Source organism: Aedes albopictus, chromosome 2 (genome assembly GCF_035046485.1).
Source record: "Aedes albopictus strain Foshan chromosome 2, AalbF5, whole genome shotgun sequence".
NCBI classification, from domain to species: domain Eukaryota; kingdom Metazoa; phylum Arthropoda; class Insecta; order Diptera; family Culicidae; genus Aedes; species Aedes albopictus.
The window spans coordinates 386,351,706-386,374,011 of NC_085137.1; the positions used below are offsets into that span (position 1 = coordinate 386,351,706).

The following is a 22,306-nucleotide window of genomic DNA, read 5'->3' on the forward strand; positions in this document are numbered from 1 at the left end:
AATTTCAGAAGGAAAACCAGCACGAATCTTCGAAAGACGTTCCAGGAGGATTCTCCAAATGAATTCAAGCAGGAATCCCAAGGGAATTACAGCAGGCATTCCGAAAGGAATTCCAGGAAGAATCACAGGCGGAGTTCCAGCAGGAATTTCTAATGTAATTTGATTGATTTGTCTTTATTTAAGAGACTTTCATCCCTTGGCTGGTTCGTCTCTTTGTAATTTGAGAAGAAATCTCCTAAGGATTTTTAGAAGAAACTAGCTGTACCCGACAAACTTTGTCTTGCCTACTGCGTTTTTTGACGTTTCAAGTTTCTATCCAAGACCAAGTCCCCGTTCAAAATGTATTAAAACCCGATTTTCAAAAACTCTCAATTTTTCAATGTTTTTTGCCTCATAAACCTTCCTTGGGTGAAAAATATCAGAACAAAACTTTGACGTCCAAAATCGGACCTTCCGTTCGCAAGTTATGCGCGGTCCCACGTATGCCACTGCATTTTTATATATATAGATAGATATATATAAAAATGCAGTGGGACCGCGCATAACTTGCGAACGGAAGGTCCGATTTTGATCGCCTTAGTTTTGTTCTGTTAGTTTTCACCCAAGGAAGGTTTATGAGTCAAAAAACATGGAAAAATTGAGAGTTTTTGAAAATCGATCTTACATACGTTTTGTGACCGGGGACTTGGTCTTGGATGGAAACTTGAAACGTCAAAAAACGCAGTAGGCAAGACAAAGTTTGCCAGGTACAGCTAGATGGACAAAAAATATTCAGCAAAATCACATAGAATTTCCAGCAGGAATCCTCAAAAGAATTCAAGTGAAAATTTCCAAGGGAATTCTAAAAAGGATCTCCAAGGGATGTCTAGAAGGAATCAACGAAAAATATCCAGGAGGAATCTCTGAAGGAATTTCAGGAGGATACTTCGCAGGGATTCTAGGAGAACTCCCAAAGAATTTCTAGAAGGAAACTCCGAAGAAATTTGAAGAGAAATCATGAGGAAATCCCGACGGAATTCCAGGAGTAATCCCCGACGAAACATCAGGAATAATCTCCTAATGAATTGTAGGAGAAATCCTCGAAGGAAATCTAGAAAGAATCCCCGAAGAAATTACAGCAGAAATCCATGCAGGGGCACCACCACCGAAGGAATTACAAGCGGAATCCTCAAAGGTGTTTCAAGAGGAAACCCCGAAGGAATTCTAAGAGGAATCTCCATAGAAAGTTTAGGAGAACTATTCAAAAAAATATAGATGGAATCCTCGAAGAAACTCTAGGAAGAATCCTCGAATACCAGGAGGATTTTACGAAGGAATTGTAGGAGAAATCACCGAAGAAATCAAGAACGAAATCTCGAAGGAATTCCAGAAGGAATCATGGAGTGAGGAATTTCTGAAAGAATGTCAGGAAGAATCTCGGAAAGAATTCTAAGAGGAATCACCAAAGAAATTCCAGGAAGAAACCCCAAAGCAATTCCTGGAGGAATCCACGACGGAATATCAAGAGGAATCCCCGAAAAAATCCCAGGATGATTTTTTGAAGGAAGTCCAGGTGGAATCCCCAAAGGAATTCCAGAAAAAAAAATTAAAGGGATTCGAAAAGAAATCCCCAAGTATTTCTAGGAGGAACCATCGAAAAATATCAAGGAGGAATCCTCGTAGGAATTCTATGAGGAATCCCAGAAATAATTCTAGGCGTTTCCACAGGAATTCCAAGAGGAAACCGCGATAGAATTCCAGCACGAAACCCAAAGAAATTCCAGCAGGAATCCCCAAAAGAATTCTAGGGGGAATTACCAAGCCAATTCAAGAAAAAATCCCTAAAGGATTTCTAGGCGGAATCAACGAAAAATATCCAGAAGAAATCTCTGAAGGAGTTTCAGGAAAAAAAAATAAGGGAATTCTTGGAGGAATCACCAAAGGAACTCCAAGAGGAATCCCCGAAAGAATTCAAGAAGAAATTCCCCAAGGAATTCTAGGAGGAATCCCCAGAGGATTTCCATGAGGAATTCCCGGAGGAATTCCATAATAGATTCGCGAAGGAATTCCAGGAGAAATCCCTGAAGGAAGTGCAAAAGAAATCTGAAGGAAGTCCAGAAGGAATACTTGACGGAATTCCTGGAAGAATTCATGAAGAAATTTCAGGAGAAAACCCCGATAATAAAAATACAGGAGAAATACCTGCTGGAATCCCAGGAGGAACCCCTGAAGAAATTCTGTGAGGAATCTGCGAAGGATTTCCAAGCGGAATACTCGAAGCATTTCAAGAGGAATCCCCAAAGGAAGTCCAGGAGAAATCTCCGAAGAAATTCCAGGAGGAATTCACGAAGGAATTCAAATAGAAAACCTCGTTCGAATACCAGGAGGAATCCCCGACCGATTTATAGGAGAAATCACTGAAGCAATTTCAGAAGGAAACCCCGAAGCAATTCCAGGAGGACTTCTGAAGGAAGTCCAAGCGGAATCCTCGAAAGAATTCCAGAAGGAATTCTAGGAGGAATCCCCAGATGATTTCCATGAGGGATCTCCGAAGAAATTCGAATTCCAGAAGGAATCCTCGAAAGAATTGCAGGAGAAATCCCCGAAGGAAGTCCAAGAGAAATTTCTGGACGAATTCCATGAGGAATCCCCGAAGTAAATCCAGGAGAAATCTCCGAAAAATTTCTATGTGGAATCACCAAAGAAGTTCCTGGAGGAAACCGCGAATGAATTCAAGGAGGAAAAAACGACGGAAAATTAGGAGGAATTCCAGAAAGAAATTAAAGAAGGAATCTTCGAAGGAAGTCTAGGAGAAAACTCCGAAAGAAAATCTAGAAAGAATCTCCGTAGGAATTCCAACAGGGATCCCCTTGGATCTTTCCGGGTAGGTAGAAGGATTTGCAGGAGGCATTCTCTAAAGAATTCCTGGAACAATTCCAGAAGGAATTCCTTGAGGAATTATTGTAGAAACTCCATCAAAGATCCCTCAAGAATATTCTAGATATATGCCTGACTATAATCGTATGAAATTTATTGAAGAAACTCCTACAAGATTCTCTGAAGGAAATCCTGTAGAAATCCCTAATGAGCTTCTGGAGAAATCACTGATGTAACTCCTGGTGGCATCGGTGAGCCTTCCTGGAAAAAAATCAATCTCAATCTACAATCTGAACGAACCCAAGGAGGGATCCCTAGAAGAACTTCTGTAAGAATTCCTAAAGGAAATTTTCGAGGAATCCCCTAAGGATATTCTGAAGGAATCTTGGAAGGTACTCTAATCTAGGAATCCCTGAATAAACTCTTGGAATAATCCTTGAATTCTCCTGGAGGTATTCTTGGATCTTCCTATCAGATTCTCTGAAGGAACTTCTGTAGAGATTTCTGAAGGAACTTCTGTAGGAATCTTTGAAGAAATTCAGGAGGAATTTCTGAAGCAACATTCCTCTGAAACTCCTTGAGGAATCTATGATGGAACTCCTGGATTAATTTCTGCAAGAACTCCTGTAGGAATTGCTAAAGGAACTTCAGAAGGAATCCCTATACTCCTTCCTTCCTAGGAAACTCCTAGACTAATTTCTAAATACCTCCTTCAGGAATTCTTGAAGAAATTTATCACTGGGTTCTTGATGGATCTCCAGATGGCATTAATGAATCATCCTGAAAGAATCTTTAAAGGATACCAGAACGAACTCCCATTGAAATAGCTTAGGGAACTTCTAAAGGAATTCTTAATGAACACTTGGAGGCATCCCTGAATCCTCTTGGAGCTATTATTCTTTATTCTCTATTTAATTCAACGGACTTATTATGTCTAATTGAATGTGCTTATTCTAAACAAAGCTTACATTTTACAGCATTACAAACACTAGCTTTTAAAACCATTTATCACAATTTACAACATGACAAACATTATCAATTGAAACCACATACAATTTCAAATATACCATATAAAAACATAACAAAAAAGGCAACACAAACTCATCATTTTAATCCAGAAAAGTACTACGAATCACTTGGTTTCCATGTCGATTGTCTTCTTTTAAATTCACGAAATTTGACGTTCTTTGGCCAGGTTGAAGAAGTCATAGCGGCAGATTTCCATTTACGGCTCAATACAACTTTGAAGGAGACATAATCCAAATTACTGCAGTCGATCCATCTAGGAACAAGCTTCCTAACGTTATTGCATTCAGCATAGCGGGCTCCCAAACATCGAGAAACCATCTGTTGTACATCCTCCTCAGTAACGTTGCAGTCAATATTTGTCAGAATCAAAGCAAAGTTGTCATTTCGGTCATCTCCATTCATTGCATTGGTAAATCGTTCCGTATCATCAGGGGTCGACGACGTTTCACGTTGAGCGCTAATTTCTCTTGATCCGCAATCTATCTGCAGCGATGAAATCGGAGTAGAGTGTCGTATCGCATTATCTGGGGGACTATTCGCAGAAAGGGTGGACATTATCGCTTCAACTTTTGCTTTCAGCTCTTCAACGTCACGGTGCAGATCACGTTCAGGCGAACGAGAGATTTGAGGTGGTGATTTTTTGTGAATCACATAGCCAAAAACTGTTTCGCTTTGGTGGTGACACAGCAGGTAGATCGTCTATTTCGACTCCAACACAAGTAGCATGGAACACTCTACCACACATTCCATTGCAATAAACAAATGGCTGAGCGTTCGTTTCAACCAATTGTAGGCACTTTCCGCATTCCATGGTAAATTCGATTAGATCGTTTTTCGATTATTTTTTAGGAGCGTTGATCAATTTAGAGCTTTAATAGAGAAAGCAGGTACAGCACAAGTATTATCGTTGTCTCACAAAATAGTTGAACATTAAAAAAAAAAAACAATATCAACGTAAAATAGCAATAAATCGATAAGCGAGATAAGAAAGCAACCGACCACGACAACATTTACTACTACTTGTTACTTGTTATTAGGGAGATCCATGAGCGAACTCCTGGAGAGATTACCGAAAGAACTTCTGGAGCAATCTTTGAAAGAACTCCTGAAAGAATCTCTGAAAAATTTTCTTGAGGCATCCCGAAGTCTTTCAGGAAGGATTCTTGAACAAATCCCTGGAGGTATGCTAGAAGCAATTTCTTTAGGAATCCTTGATGAAACTCCCGGAGTGATCCCTAAATTATCTTCTTGAGCAATCCCTAGAGAACGTCAGGAGAAATCCCTTGTTGGAATTCTAGAGCAATTTCTGAAGGATCGATCTCCTGGTGGAATCTCTGAGGAAACTCCTGGACTAGTTCCTAAAGAAACTTTGGTAGGAATTCCTGAAGGAATCCACGAAGGATTTCTCAGACTAATCTCTGAAGGACTTTCTATGAGGATCCCTGAAGGATCTCTGACTGATGCATCTCTAGGAGGCATCCCTGGATTCTCCTGAAAGAATTCTTGGAGTTTTCTTGAAGGTACTCCTGTCGTAATCTTCATGAGAGATCTCCTGGAAAAAAATCAATAATGAAACTCCTGGAGTTATCCCTGAAGAATTTTCTAGAGGAATCCCAGGTGGATTTGCTGGAAGCATCTTTGAATCCTTTATCCTTCAATCCTTCATTAAATTGCCTAGTACTGTCGAGAATTGATGAAGATCAAAGAAGATGGGTGTTCCTCGTTTAATCTATACCTAAATGGCATTTACCCTATGAATAACTGAATAACTGAATTATGTTTTTCCTAACTCACAGTTACAATCTCATCTTCTGGAGCCGCGGTTTCCTCCCATGGAAGGACGAAAAGATGCTCAACCAGCCGGAGCAGGTACACCGCATGAAGGAGTACTTCATGACAGACGTCCGCGAGATGCTGAAAACCATCTACGGCGAGGACTGCCCCAAATATCTGGGCGACTTCCTGCACTACGTCGGCGGACTGACGTACGACGAGCGACCGGATTACGACTACCTCCGGTCCCTGTTCTTCCAGGAGCTGCTCCGGTTAGGGTACAAGCCAAAATCCCGTCTGAAACTGGTCGTGGAGGACATTGCCAAACTGAGCCAACGGCTTACCGCACATGACGAGGCAGAATCCACCAACAAGATCAACCACGTCAAATCGCTGATGAAGCTGGGCGTCTTGCCGTACCGCGAAAGCACCCTGCACAACAAGACCACATCGCCGAAAAATCTCCGCTCCAAGCGTGACAGCACGCGAACACCGGCCGCCAATGGAAAAGGCCACGGCGGTGCCAAAGGTGGTTCTACCGCCGCCAAGAAGGAGAAGAAGTTTTGCTGGTCGGAGATCCTCAGCACCGATCCGGACCAGATTGCGCGCGAGCGGGCGGAGAAGGAATTCGAGCGGGCCGACCAGATGGAAGAGGTTGTGATTAGGTACAGCGGCAATCCGACATACGCGATCCGCGAGCTGGAGAACAAAACGTCCAATGCGCTGGACTACATAGAGAGCGAAGACTACATCAAAGGGTACACCAAACCGATGATGGACATCCTGAGGAAGCGGCAGTCGCAGCTCATGCGGGATATCACCGAAGCGAATGGATTTAGCGCTAATGGCGTGAAGAAGCCACCCGACGTCAAGCACCAGCAACGGGAAGAAGACGAAGAAATGGAGCAGGATGATGACGAGGTGGAAGATGACGATAGTGATAATGAAGAAGTGGAGGAGGAGGAAGAAGCAGAAGAGGAGGAGGAAGAAGATGAAGTGGCCGCGGAAGACGAAGACGAAGAGGAAGTAGAGGACGAAGAAAACGACGAAGAGGCGGATTCCGGTAACGATGACGTTGACGGCGAAGAAGAGGAAGAGGAAGAGCAGATCCATGATAGGAGGAAATTAACTCAGGGTAAAAGGCAGGTCGTAGCTCGGAAGTTGGGTGGTCGAACGACGAAACCCACGATTAGGAAAGAAGAAAGTGATAGTGATTTTATTAACGACGTTGAAGAAGAGGAGGTAGAGGAGGAAGGGGATGAAGAGCAGGTGGATGACGAAGAGGATGAAGAGGACGAAGCAAAGGAACAGGAGTTGGAGGACGACGAGGAAGCGGCTCCATCGGAAACTTCTGAAGTGATAGGTATGTATTGAATTATCTTTGAAACCAGAATTTACTTGCTTCTTCTACCCTTTTCATGATAACTGGTACTGATCTGACCGTTTTTTTCTTTAAAGGTAAATCGCGTAACGCTCGTAGGCGGCAGCTACTGTCGGAAAGTAGCGACCAGAAGGATAGTGATTTTAACGATCAAGAAAGTTCGGAGAACGAAAGCCGAGACTCGCGTGGCCAGCGAAAGCCACGTGGTCGACCAAGACTGAACCGGGATCGGTCCAAGCCCGGTCACAATAATCATCAACCCTACTCAAAAGCCAACGCCGGCAACAACAAAAAAGTTCCTGTGATAGCCACAAATAACAATAATAATAATAATAACCACCATCACCACAAGCCGTATTACGGAGACGTGGACGATTCCTCCCACGATGCTCCGCTGCAGCAGCACCACGACCGACAACAACAGCAGCAGCAAAAGTTCCGGCTCATGAAGCGCCGTAAGTCCGGCCTTCGGGAACGGATACGACCGACCGCGCGCAGCATTAACTACCAGGATGATCTGCATCAGAAGAAATCCCGGAAACGGTCTAGCAAGCGGTACAGTGACGATGAGGACTACTGCCAAGTTGACGAATCTTCCTGCAGTTCGAGTCACTCGGCAGCTTCCTCGGTCGGGTCTGCCAGTACGGCGGTCAGCACCAATTCGGACTACTCCGAGTATTCGGATCATCCGGTTGTCCCAAAGCGGAAATCTTCCCGAAAGCGTGTGATACGAACCTTTTCCAACAGCAGCCGATCGGCCCTCTCGTCCAACTCGCGGTCCTCTTCCGTGCACAACGTGGCCACTAATGGCGCGGTTACCACTGCCAGCAACGGCCACGGAATCTACTCCGGTCGTCGGATATACCCGGACGACGAGGATGACTTCTTCGACGACGATGACACTCGAGACATGGACTACAGTCCGGTGAAAAGCAAACGTACCAACAACCGGAAGCCAATCAATTCCCGAAAGACTATCGCTTCGCTGAAGAAACGGAACAATGGCGAGAGCAAAGGTAAGTGATTGTCCGTTTTCGCTAGATGAACATTCGTCCAGTTGTAGGGGAAAACCATCCGTGTTGAACCTCGCAGCATCACACTCCACAATATCCGCGTGTTACCCCGCACATCAAACCACGATCTACACGATCGTGCTGTCATCCCTGCTTGGCTGGATTCATGTCTCGTGCGTGCGGCTGTCTGCGCGTTCGAATGTGTTCCGCATAAAAAAAACGCCAAATTCTGCCCCCCTTCTAATGAATCTCGAACATTTGTTCTTTTTTCTCTTTTTCGTTTTCGGTTTTCTCTTTTTTCTTTTTCTCTCTGTGTCTCTCTCTTTTTTGCCGGGGGACATCGTTCTCTTTTGTTCTCTTTCCCGTTTTAGGATCGTTTTCGCTTGTCTAAACCGGCGGGCGCGGTGGCCCGCACACGAACCGCGAACGAGGCGCAACCTGGGGTGGGTGGACACAGGGTGGTTTCGGTTCGCCTTCTCTTCTCTGGGGTATTCCTTTCGAACTGTTGCCACGGGGTAATGTATGGACGGGGGGTGAAGGGAGCGATGAGATAAGTCTGTGGGACTATGGAAGTGACCATTCGGTTGGGCGCACAAAGTTCTGTTCGGGACGATCGCGCGGGGCGATGGCCGTCGGATGCAAATGCCCACATAAGACTGAAACTAATTTTTAAACTAATTTTAGAAACAATTGCAGCATATTGTTCAGAGCAAGCACACTTCGCGACTGGGTCGTGATCGTTGATGAAAGATGTTTGTCTTTGTAGTTTTACGGCGGTAGGTTTTATCCTTACTTAGTCAGATTTGTAAAAATGCGATACTTATTTTCTAGAATACATTTGATAATCAGAATTGGCTAGTTGTTTGAACTCCATCTATTCGAATGTCTCTTTACAGTGCCGACTCACTATTCTTTCATACGTACCTACATCATAAAAGTAAGTGCCTATAAATATACTGATAGTTTATACGGGATTAACACAAAAGGCCGAATCACGAAAGGCCGAACCACGAAAGGCCGAATCACAAAAGGCCGAAACCAGTATAACTACCACAAAAGGCCGAAAGCAGAAAAGGCCGAATCACGAAAGGCCGAAGGTAACGAAAGGCCGAATGTAACAAAAGGCCGAAGGTAACGAAAGGCCGAATGTAACGAAAGGCCGAAGGTAACAAAAGGCCGAATGTTACAAAAGGCCGAACGTAACGAAAGGCCGAATAACGAAAAACGCATATTCACTCGGTTTCCGTTTAGTCAAATACTCTATTAATTAAAAGATTGTATGTATGTATGTATGTATGTATGTATGCATGTTATAACCTCAAATTGAATAGTTAAAAAATAACTCCCCACTCCAACGTAAAATGCACATAAATGTGAACCATGCGGCGTAGCCGCATGGAGGATTGAGGAACTGAGGCGGCAGAAGGCCGCCGAAGTATCCGATATCCGATGCACCGTAATTGCGTCGACTCGAATCCAAGGAAAACAGCAGTTCCAATAGTATGCTAGGTATAATGCGAACAGAAGTTGTTATCTTTTTTGAAGTCCGACGAGCGTTAGCGAGTTCGGACAGCAAGCGTTTCCCTATATATATAACAAACGTAGTTGTTCGGCCAGCTATTCCGCCTTTCTATCATTTATGTGCTGCTGTTATAAGCTTATTATGCCATGTTATGTATAATTATCACTATACATGTCACATTTGTAGGCAACAGTTCAAACTTCCAAAAAGATTTGAGTATAATGAATTTATGTTGGACAATATGTATTTGCTTAAATGTTTTTTTCTTGTTATATGGTAAAAGTAATGGAAAGGAAAGGGTTAAGTAATAAAATGGCTACTTTTGTAATTCGGCCTTTCGTTACTTTCGGCCTTTCGTTACATTCGGCCTTTCGTTACATTCGGCCTTTCGTTACCTTCGGCCTTTCGTTCCATTCGGCCTTTCGTGCTTCGGCCTTTTGTTACCTTCGGCCTTTCGTGCTTTCGGCCTTTTGTGATTCGGCCTTTTGTGATTCGGCCTTTCGTGATTCGGCCTTTCGTAGTAGTCCCGTTTATACTTACCCACCATGCTAGAGAAAGAAACCCAAAACCAACCTCTTCGATTTCGCGTCTATGAACTATCAAAATGGTTCGCCAAGTTTTAACATTTTGCTTTTACCTACCTATAAGCAAAATTTAGCAAACTGTTTTTATAGCTCATGGACGCGAAATCAAAGAGACTTCTTGTTTTCTTCCTCTAGCATGGAGGGTAGATATAAGCTATCAGACAATTTGACAAACTTTCTGAAGTAAGGTTTCTTATTGCAAATGAAGCAATACTTCAATAAATACTTCAATAAATTCAAAGCGGAAAATTAAGAAGTTTGGCGTTAACTTGAGCAGACATTTTCATTCAGGCATACATTTTAGAATTTTAGCTGAATTTTTAATCAAAATCTAGATTATATCTACTTTATAAGATTACACCAATTTAAAAAGCTATAGGTATCTGCTAACATTAAAATTGAGATCACTGGAATTTAACAAATTAAAATACTCTTCTAGGAACTGATTCTGACCAAACACGGAAGCCTAGCCAACTGACGCAGAATAAGGAACGAGAACAGGAACGAAAAAGCTAGCTTATTGTAGTAGATTTAGTCGATTCTATTACTACCTGAAAAGTCGTGAGCGAACATTCTCCTACTCGGCGCGCTTGTAAAAACTCAAGTTTGAGCAGCTCACATTGATAAAGGGGCCTCATCGGATCATTCCATGGAAGTCTTCGTTAAGCAAAGCGCACAAAGCAACGCTGCACTATCAATACGTGCTGCTATATCCGTTTTATGGTATGGTGCCCATATTCGAACCGCATGTTCAGAAAAAAAACTACGAACAAAAGAGCACTACCTTTTATGCATACACGTTGCGGAACTCAAACGCGTTCCTTCCGACGAATGAAACCCAACACTGCGAAAGACTTGGCAGTAGTGATCGTGATGTGCTCGTTCAAATCAAGCTTATGACTTTACTCTTCGACGCGTTCATCTCCATACCGTTCACACCAGTTTTCTATAGTTACAATGTCTTGTGCCACAGTCAAGATAAAGCCAATAATACAGTAGATCTTTAGATCGCCTGCGTACAGGAGAAGGTGCGAATAGAGTCGTTGGCTCAGGTCGTTAAAAAATTACGAACATAAGAGAACCAAAGTGACTCCCTTGCGGTACGCCAGATGTATTTGCAAAACATGCGCACTTAGCAAATCGCAGTTTTACGGAGACAGAACGTCCATGCAAGTCTAGCCACTTGATCAGCCAGTTTGGACAACCAAGTCACTCGAGTTTTGTCAACGTTAGTTCGTGGGAGATAAACGAAAGCTTTGGCACAATCTACGTGGACCTGTTCTTCACAAACCCATTTTGATACTGCGATTCCCAAGGTTCGACCGCTATGTACATTTTCCAATGCACCATTAGTTTCAATGCCTTGGCTAAGCAACAATGAATGGAAATCAGCCTATGATTTGAAATGAATATTTTCAGCTTTGTGAATGGGTGATCCAAATCCATTGTTGCATCGTTGGATAAACGCTGGAGGCAGTTTATCCGATCCAGGATTTTTGGACAGATCTACAGACATTGGTGACGTCCGCTATAGTGAGGATCGAGAGATAAATGCTATGCGATGACAGAGAACTCAAAAGTTCTGGCGAATCCGAAGTAGAGTCTGTGTTGAAAACTGATTTGAAATACTCGCCGAAAAGTTCCACTGATCCAACCAGTGTTACAAAAATAAAAGAAAATAAATTATTTCCCAGGATTAACATATCACGAACACAGAGAACCTTACAAATGCACATACAAGATACATTGCCAATTGACACAACACAACACATAACATAAATGTGCCCTGTTATCCAGATGGATAACTCCTTCCGATCACAGGATGACGAGGTTTCATTTATTGGTTTAGGTCCATCAGTCATCCTGGAATTGTATTTTAGTTGGCAGTATGCCTTTTAGTTCACAGAATTTGTTGCTGTGTGCATAGCATGGTTTCGTCTAGGAAAACTAATCCTAATTGGGCACCCCGTTTCAGGGTTCGATACTTGAGCTTAACAACTTGAAGTCCGTGGCAGGGGAAGGTTTACATCTCTAGTACTTGACCGCTGCCCGAAATAGCCTGAAAGTCGGCAATCAAAGTGGGATTGCATTTCATTTGCCTCTATTTTCCAGAACCCTATAAATGTGTATTAAAATTATGGGCATATATACAAGTTAAAATGAAACATACAATACAAAGAACGAACGAATAATAAACTTAACACATCAAACAATTAATCTGTCTTATAATCATAACAAATATTTATACCCGTAACACAATCCAACGTTTGAGCAAGAATTTTTCGTGAATCGTTCACCGATTCACGAAAAATTCAGCTCCCATATGCTTCATATCCTTCATAACAATAGTGTTAAGGCCATATACTTAACACTACGATAAAGATAAATAACTTAACCTAAACTCAAAACAAAACCAAAACGAGTTGTGCTACCCGAAAGCCACAATGCTTTCCAGAAACGTAGCGGTGAACAGAACTAACAAGTCCCCAGAACACACCTCAACTCAAAACATAAAATGTTACCCGAAAGCCAAACTGCTTTCCAAATCACGTAACGAATCTTACTTCAACTAAACTTTACTTTTGTGGAGGTGCACTGTCCACAAAAATAAAAAGGCCTTAAAACTGTAGTTATAATTCTTCCAACTAACTTTCATTTGCATACACGGGGTTTTAGTTGGGCGCCATGTTACAAAATACAACATGGAACCCTACAAATGCAAGGGCCCCACGTTGGGCGCCATGTTACAAAAATAAAAGAAAATAAATTATTTCCAATGGATCAACACATCACGATACGTGGAACCTTATAAATGCACAAATTAGGAACATAAAAAATTGACGCAGCACAACACATAACATAAACGTGCCCTGTTATCCAGATGGATAACTCCTTCCGATCACAGGATGACGAGGTTTCATGTAAGGGTTTGTGTCCATCAGTCATCCTGGAATTGTATTTTAGTTGGCAGTTTGCCTTTTAGTTCACAGCATTTGTTGCTGTGTTCATAGCTTGGTTTTGTCTAGGAAAACTAATCCTAATCGGGCATCCCGTTTCAGGGTTCGATACTTGAGCTTAACAACTTGAAGTCCGTGGCAGGGGAAGGTTTACATCTCTAGTACTTGACCGCTGCCCGAAATAGCCTGAAAGTCGGCAATCAAAGTGGGATTGCATTTCATTTGCCTCTATTTTCCAGAACCCTATAAATGTGTATTAAAATTATGGGCATATATACAAGTTAAAATGAAACATACAATACAAAGAACGAACGAATAATAAACTTAACACATCAAACAATTAATCTGTCTTATAATCATAACAAATATTTATACCCGTAACACCAGTTGTCAGCTGACGTTCAATCGGTCCGATAGTCTTTCGTTTGGTTCGATTATCGCCGTGGTACAATGTACAATGACCACCACCCGGAAGAATACATTGGTCATCGATTTCAGTGTGCTTTCCGTACGACCAAGTTCGGGGACTTGGAAATTGATTTATCTTTCGTCAAAAATGTCTAATTACAATCCTTTCGAAATTGTGCTCTCCTGGAGATGCGCAACATAGACTAGAGACCGTCGAACGCATACCGTGCCATGCCCTAATACCGTGTGCCTCCTAATACCGTGTATTTGACAAAAAACTCAAATATTTTACTAAGTGTATTATTTTTTTAACTGAACGCATACCGTGCCATGCCCTAATACCGTGTGCCTCCTAATACCGTGTATTTGACAAAAAACTCAAATATTTTACTAAGTGTATTATTTTTTTAACTGAGTAACTAGTTCAATCATTAGCATATTAAACCTTCTCAAGTTAGGCGTGATAAACTTGGCACATATTTACAAAAACAAGCAATAAAAAATATTTACAGAATTTGAGTGCAAAGTACCAATACACGGTATTAGGACATGGTTCCTTTTGTGTTCCAAATACCGTGTTTCGGCTAAAACTTGCAAACTGAAAATATTATTGATAGGGTATCGCGCTACTTGGGCGGTGGTTTTCTTCGTCTGTTATTTTCGTCTGTTTTCCACTGTAACTCGGTCAATTTTGAACCGATTGACTTGAAATTTTATACACGGGTAGATACTATACCTATCTCACCGCATTCCAAGAATTGTGTCAATTGGTTCAAGATTGACTGAGTTATAGTGGAAAACAGACGAATATAGAAGCCACCGCCCAAGTAGCGCGATTCCCTACTTTTAACTTTGTGAATCAATTGCACAAACCTCTAGGTAACGTTTGACGCACAGGTTCTTTTAAGAATGAACTTAGTATGATTGATATAGTGAAGAGTCAAAGGACCACCAATGTATCCGGTTCACATACACGGTATTAGGAACAATGCTATGTTTTATAATTTTGATTTTAACAATGGATTAAACATTTGGAATTCCATTAACCATATTTATTATACACAATACACACAATAAGCAATAATATAGCGTTTGAAAAATCAAGAAACATGGATTATTGATTTTAACAGGGCTCTTTGAAGTGAAGAGCATCCTTAAGGTCACGGTATTAGGGCATGGCACGGTAGCCGCTTTTCATCATCTTAAGCACTTCATGATGACAGTGGACAAAAAGTTCAACATTCCAGTGTTCATGGAAGACAGCGCAACAAATGTCCGTATCCATGATCTCCCGCCAGATATACCGAATGAAGTAGTTGAAGATTCTATGAAACGATATGGCAAAGTGAAATCTGTTGCAAAATATCTGTGGAAGAAACATTTTCCTGGTATACCAAATGGCGTCGGTGTGGTGCGGATAGAACTTGATGAACATATACCGTCGTACCTATGTCAGAATTTGCGATGACGTAGCTACAGTGTCTTACCGTACTCAAATTCGTACGTTCCGCCAGTGTGACACAAGAGCACTCCCAAAACAAAAGTGCAGTGAAGCTGCAGCGAAAGAGCAAGAACCCCTAGCAACAAAATCAACCTTCAAACGATGTCCTCCTATCCAATACGGCCGACAACCACACTCGAATGACCAGCACCGCAACCGAAGTGAGTAGCCGCGAATCAAACACGAATGCTGAACGATCGAACTGCAAAACCGTGAAACGGAATGTTCGCCAACTTTGCTCACCCGAAATCAACCCAGCGCTGCAGAAAAAAGCAGATCGGAAAGCAGACATTGACTGGTGCGACCATCGTGATTGATGATACGATGACCGAACCTGCAGTTAATATCGTTAGAGACGTGAATAGCAATTTGGATTCCGGCCCTGACCCAGCTCTGGATGGCGTAGATGGGTGGATAATTAAATGCAATAAGCGAAAAGAGCGAACTGATAAATTCATACGAAAGTATTGTAATTAGTTTTTTTTATCTGACACAAATGCAATGCCGTAGTGTAAAGTGCCAGAAATAAATAATATTAGTAACTGATCCAACGGTGCCTCTATAGCCCCTGTGGAAGTGCTCATAGAACACCGAACTGAGAAGCAGTTTTATTTTCGGAGAGGACGTCACGCTAAGAAAAAGAAGTAGCTCGTTTTATCGCCGAAGGAAATCTTCGAAGGAATCGATTGTGAACGCTTTCTACTCCAGAAGGGTGAAGGTTTCATTTTCACCTCGCCTTCGAAAGATGTACTCACGAAACAAAGAAGATAAGCACTCGTTGAACTCTGTCTCGATGCTACGAAGAAGGATCCTATAGTTTTGTGACGCAGAAATCGTCGTCGAACTTTCCGGAGAGCATTGCGGTGATGTCGAAGCTCGTCACTTCGTCAGTCCACCACCGGTTGACTGTTTGAGTGACAAAGGAGGGGTCTGCGGAGTGGAGTGTGTATGCTGATAATTTCAAACAGCTAAGAGTATAGAACATAGCGACTGCTTCGTCCCAATTCGTCAAACAAAGATCAAAGTAATTACATCGGTTAAAGTCAAGGTCATGAATGTCTGAAGCTTCGTCGAATCTGCTGCTGAAACTGTGCGTGGTTAAACGTACGACAAAGGAATTATGGCTAAGGTCGCAATATGAAATCGGCAATGGCACTTCAATCAGTTCAACTTTACTGCTGTTCAATACGATGGCCGAGTCAAGCATTCCACCGTTGCAATTCCAAACATTACAAATCTGGTGCAGTCTGGTAGTCATCATAATGTTCAAGTGCAAGCTCCTGCTCAGTAGAAGCATCGCGGTCCATATAAAAAGTGGCTCATTATAATCACCGACAACCACCACAGAATCACCGGATGCAGCCTAGTTGAGAATTTGTTCCACGGCCTCAAATACAAGCGAGTATAGTTCTGGTTACTTAGGATATCTTGGGGTCTCCAGTTAGCCTAGTGGTTATGGATCGCCAATCCGGAGACGGTGGGTTCGATTCCCGTTCCGATCGAGGAAATTTTCTCAGCTCCCTGGGCATAGTGTATCATTGTACTTGCCTAACTATATACAAATTCATGCAATGGCAGGCAAAGAAAGCCCTTCAATCTTGCCTTCAATTAATAACTGTGGAAGTGCTCAAAGAACACTAAGTTGAAGAGAGGCAGGCCAAGTTCCAGTGCGAACATAGAGTCATAAAAAAGAAGAAGAAGTTTAGGATGTCTTCACAATGACTTTTTCAAGCACATCGGATCGATCAAGCTCCGACATTGCCTCATCATCAGTGGAAAGATGTGTTGGGTAGATGATACATCACAAATGAGGAAGTTATCTACAAACCAATGGTGTGCATTCCAAACCTAGCAAACAGACTGGCAAAATCATTCAAAACTGACTTCTCCAATATCATGAATGCGATGTGGAACGAACACACCATCAAAAGTTGGTTTACCCCTTGGTGTACCCAGATCCAATACCGAAAGAACAACGTAACAACTCCATCTACAAAGTACCCTGCGAAGAGTGTGATGCAAGCTACGTTGGACTAACCACCACCACGCTGAAGATACGACTAGGACGCCACAGAAGCGACATGACAAAACTTGACAGACTCATGAATGACATCGAACATAACAACAATGAGGATAACAGCTATGAACTCGGTTGACTAAAAGAGAGAACAGCTCTCTTACTGCATTCGGCCGACAAAAAACATGGTTTCGATTTTGACAGGAAAGAACGAAGAAATTCGATTGCCATCAACGGTTCTCCGCTCTCCTCGTTCTGGAACAGGGTGACATCATCAACAAACGAAGCGACTGAGACAGCTTAAGTATCATTCAACCGTCAATTTAAAAACTATTAGTTGGCTGGTGGCCCACTCGTGGTGCTCGCATCGGTGCGAGTTTAACTTTTGCTCACTATCGCCATCTACAGGGGATAGACAAAATGATCGGGACAGGCAAAATTTTCCCTTCTCAAAAAATATTCAAATAGCTGTAACTATTCGGAAAGTGCATCAAATATTCTCAAATTTTTACTGTAAGTGGATCAACTAGTTGTGTATCAGTGGACAAAATTTGGAAAAGATCGGGCTATTCTGCACGAAGTTATAAAGATTCTAGAAAAAGGTATATTTATTCGATAGCCAACTTTGAGCTGTTATATCTCCGGATTCAATGAACCGAATGCAATGAAATTTTGACCATTTATGACTTATATAATGAGCTTTGAAAAACTTCTGACTTAACTTAAAATTCTTAACACGCAAGAAAATTATAACGTTTAGATTATTTTTCTAATAAAACACTAAATTTTCTTAAATTTCAACATCGTTTCAAAATTCAAGATGCTAATTATAGTTCATTTATATTCCCTCTAATTGTCTTGAATATAAATATGTTTTGAAAGAAAGTAACAACATAGCCGGCAATTCATTGAAAAAGTAATGGGATGCATATTAAAAATGGACCAATTTACTAAAAAATCATAAAATGAATGAAATCGCTGTAACTTTTTCTCTTGTGAATAATTTCAAGTTGAGTCAAACGTTTTTCAGAGCTCATTATATAAGTCGTAAATGGTCAAAATTGCATTGCATTCGGTTCATTGAATCCGGAGATATAACAGCTCAAAGTTGGCTATCGGATAAATATACCTTTTTCTAGAATCTTCATAACTTCGTGCAGAATAGCCCGATCTTTTCCAAATTTTGTCCACTGATACACAACTAGTTGATCCACTTTCAGTAAAAATTTGAGAATATTCGATGCACTTTTCGAATAGTTACAGCTATTTGAATATTTTTTTAAACGGGAAAATTTTGCCTGTCCCGATCATTTTGTCTATCCCCTGTAGTTTATGGTTGGCTAAACTCAGTCTTTTCAGCATTGGGTGATTATGTTTCTGTGACTATATTTTGAGTCGAAAAGTGTTCGAACACGACGTAACTCCCGTTTGTTTGTGGATAGGATATATCAGTGTTGGGGATACGCTGTAATGGTCGTTTCTGAATCTAGCGGAATCTAGAGAACATGAAAGCGTGCCGAAAGTGTGAACCAAGATACTTATGAATACCGTAGATTGAAAATAACAAACCTGAACCTGTAACCTCTACTTTGCTACTTGTTCTAACTGAACTGTCAAACCAGCTCATCCTCTTTTGTACGGTTGTAATATATTGCCAGACATGATAAGATTTGAAAATTTATTTGAATTCTAACGTTTAATAATATAAAAAATTGAAGACTGACATTTAGATGGATAATACACGACTTCTTCAGCTTATCGACAAATGCTCAAATATGTATAATAGTGCTAGGTTTAATTCATATTTATCAAATGTTTGCAATGTATTACAAAAACGTATCAAAAGAAGTACCCCATTTTGGCATAATGATTGTTTGGCGCAACATGTTAAACATACAATTTAAAATGAAGAATCATAATTGGCGTTATGTCAAACAGCATTATGCCAAATGGGATACTCCCCTAAGACAGCATCTTTCGTAAGGCTACCAAGAACAAGCATCAACCAACACTGATCCATGGAAACACACTGCCAAATTTCAATAAATCCGTAGTCACCTGCTCTGAACAATGCATAAGAAGACCTTCCAAAATTGATGAACTCGCTCCACCCGAAAGCTTGAACAGAACGGAACTACATACGTAAAGGTTCCACCTACACATAAGTGGTCACATTGTACTTTGGGATCTCATCCTCCTCAGTTCCCGAACAACTCCCTGAAACGCTCAACCTAGTAATACGTCCGAACCCCTATCCACGCCCACCCGTTGCTGCCACGCCCTTCTGCCACTCTTCCAAATCTCGCGAACCAAACCAGGAAGTTCCATAATTCAAAGAGCAGTTTCCACTGCCGGTGCGCCCCTAACCGAGTACTCTCCAAACCGAACAAAAAAAAGAGCTAATCCCCATCCGATTGGCCAGCCTCTCCTCTACACAAACACACTTTGTTGTATCTTGTACCCCCACAGGAGCAGCATCGGGAGGATCGGCGGTCGCAGAAAGTTGTGCCGTCGCCGCTGCCAAGAGCGGCATCGTTGCTGGCCTCCGGGGCAGACGTGACCACGCGATTCGGACGTACAGTCGGGGATAGTTGGCGGTGGGCCGTCGGCCAGCGAAGGGTAGTCACCGGCACCTGGGTTGCTGCAGTGACAACGCCTCGGGCCGGACGAAGCGACGGAAGCACGAAACGAAGAGCTCCTGGCAGGTGGTGTAAGTGTATTTAAAATAGGAACTTTAATTTGATTTTATTTGAGTCCTGATTCGTAAGTGTCTGCAAATGTCCCGTTTTAAAAACTTTGTTAACTAGCAAAAGTTCGTGGAGATTACAACCAAAACTGTATACTGGCAACACTGGACTCGGGGTTGTTGACCGACGCATTGCAGGTAATTGCAACCAACTTGATAATCTTTTCGTTGGGAATTTCCATTTTTCAACAGCGCGCCTAGAGATATGCAAATAATTGTGTACATAAAATCGACATCAGTCAAAAAATCTTTTAAATTTTATCTGTTATACATCATTTTCTGTTGACTCTCATGCCCATGATCTTGTCGAATTTTTATTTTTTTCTCCAAATAAACCAGATCGAATGTCTGTTTTTTTTCCTGTAAAGAACTTCGTTTCAGTAGAAGTGATCTAACGGTTCCAGTTGTCAAGTTTTGTTGACCAGTGTTGGACCTTCCGTTTGGACCTCCCAAAGACAAAACAAAAGTATGTATGATATGACCTAATGCAACTTTGTTCTATTTGTAGAGCACAGAACGACATGAAAAAAATGAAGCGGCATCTTTGTAAGATAAAAGTCTGTACTTTTCAGTAATATTCCAATATACATATATAAATAGAATCTATCAAATTCGTGTATTTGTAGTAGATTAATTAAATTAAAGAAAGAAATCTAAACTGCTATAGGAATATGAAGCAATTTTAATTCAAACTCTACCTTTTTATGAACATAGAATCATTGAAAGAAAGCTCTTTCCAAGGAACGAAACAACCTCTATGGGTTCCTTCGAACTATACCATGATGCAATTATAAATAATCCCAGTTTAGTGATGAAAATAGCTCCTTATAGAAGTCCAAGAAACTTTACCGTACGACGTCAACCAGTTGACCAGAAGAAATTGTTAATATCCCGAAGAGAGAATCTCCTCCGCATAAATTAAAGTTGCATTCTGTTACACATTTTCGTTCGTTTTGTAGAACCTTCAATCAGGTGCAAGTTTCTAGGAAAAATCCTGCACCCGTAGCTAAAATTCCTGTAAAACATATACAATCAAACTGTTGAAACGGTTGTCCCCCCTTTGACGGATCTTCTTGGAGCGGATGCTGTTCGATCTTCTTGTTGTTGATGGGTCACCAATCCCCCCCCCCCCCTCCACAAACTCTTCGCTGTTGATTGTGAATCATGGCGGTTTATCCCCTGCTGTGCATATTTAAAAAAAAAAAAAGCCGGCGTTCTCTATTGCGCAGAAAACTTTGTATAGAAAATGGAAAACAAGTAAATTAATCATAGAAACTCGTAAAAAACAGCTACTCAATAAGCGAACTGCGTCATCCTAAATAGGTGTACTGGAAAATAGTAAGCAAATAATCATGTAACTAATATAATAGAAAGATAAAAACAACCCTATGCATTATACCACACTACTTTACACCGTAAAGCAAACATGTAATGAAGAAAATAGCAAAACGCAGTTAAATAAAAAAAAAACAACATCTTTGAAAGCAGAAATTATTGTTAATATTAATGAAAAAAAAGCAAAAGCCTGTATTATAGTTAAGTATGTAGAAAGGAATAAAAACTAAACAAATACTACACTGTTTGAAACAAGAAGAAACACAAACTGTACGCAGTTAGTATCGATCAAATAACAGCAGACAAAACTATTATGACTAAAAATGTGGTAAAGCAACTGACACTAAATAAATCATTATAAATTGAAGGTAAACATGGTATTGGTGTTCGGTAGACAGGAAAGAACTGGTCCTGATGCTCAAAAAAAAAAATGTGAATCGGTGGTAATGTTGAGAGTGCGACATCTGTCTCCCCATCTATGGGCGGTAATAAGAGAGACACTTGACAATAGGTTTGCATAATACAGTTCACTGTGGAGTTCTGACTCTCGATCTTTTTCATTTTCTTTTACAAATAATTTCACACAATGCATTGCAATGCTTCTAAAGATGTTGTGACGGGCTTGGTGGTCTAGTGGCTACCGCTTCTGATTCATATGCAGAAGGACCTGGGTTCAATCCCTGACCCGTCCCTTTCCTCCTACTTTGTATCTTTCTTTATGCTTTCACTCTCCTCTCTACATATACCGTGCCATGCCCTAATACCGTGTGCCTCCTAATACCGTGTATTTGACAAAAAAAAACTCAAATATTTTTCTAAGTGTATTATTTTTTTAACTGAGTTACTAGTTCAATCATTAGCATATCAAATCGCATCAAGTTAGGCGTGATAAATTTGGCACATATTTACAAAAACAAGCGATTAAAATTATTTACAGAATGTTAGTGCAAAGTACCAATACACGGTATTAGGGCATGGTTTTTTTTTGTGTTCCAAATACCGTGTTTCGGCCAAAACTTGCAAACTGAAAATATTAGTCCTGTTCAACAACGCAGGTTTAACTTGCTCGAAGTTGCTGCATCTTGCTCTTACCCATTTGTCATCAAACGGGTAAGAGCGGGATGCAGCAATTTTGAGCAAGTTCAACCTACGTCGTTGAACAGGACTATTATTGATACTTTTTA

The 22,306-nt window shown here is 41.2% G+C and overlaps 1 protein-coding gene across 1 annotated transcript; it reads left to right on the forward strand.

The window, feature by feature from the left end:
* Window positions 1–5,681: 5,681 nt before the first annotated feature.
* Window positions 5,682–21,489, forward strand: LOC134288393 (uncharacterized protein DDB_G0283697-like; the record flags this gene model as incomplete). Its single annotated transcript, XM_062853154.1, is given in 3 exon segments — window positions 5,682–7,021; window positions 7,117–8,055; window positions 19,511–21,489. Coding segments are annotated over 3 exon segments (2,401 nt in total), but the record flags the coding sequence as incomplete, so codon positions are not given.
* Window positions 21,490–22,306: the final 817 nt, after the last annotated feature.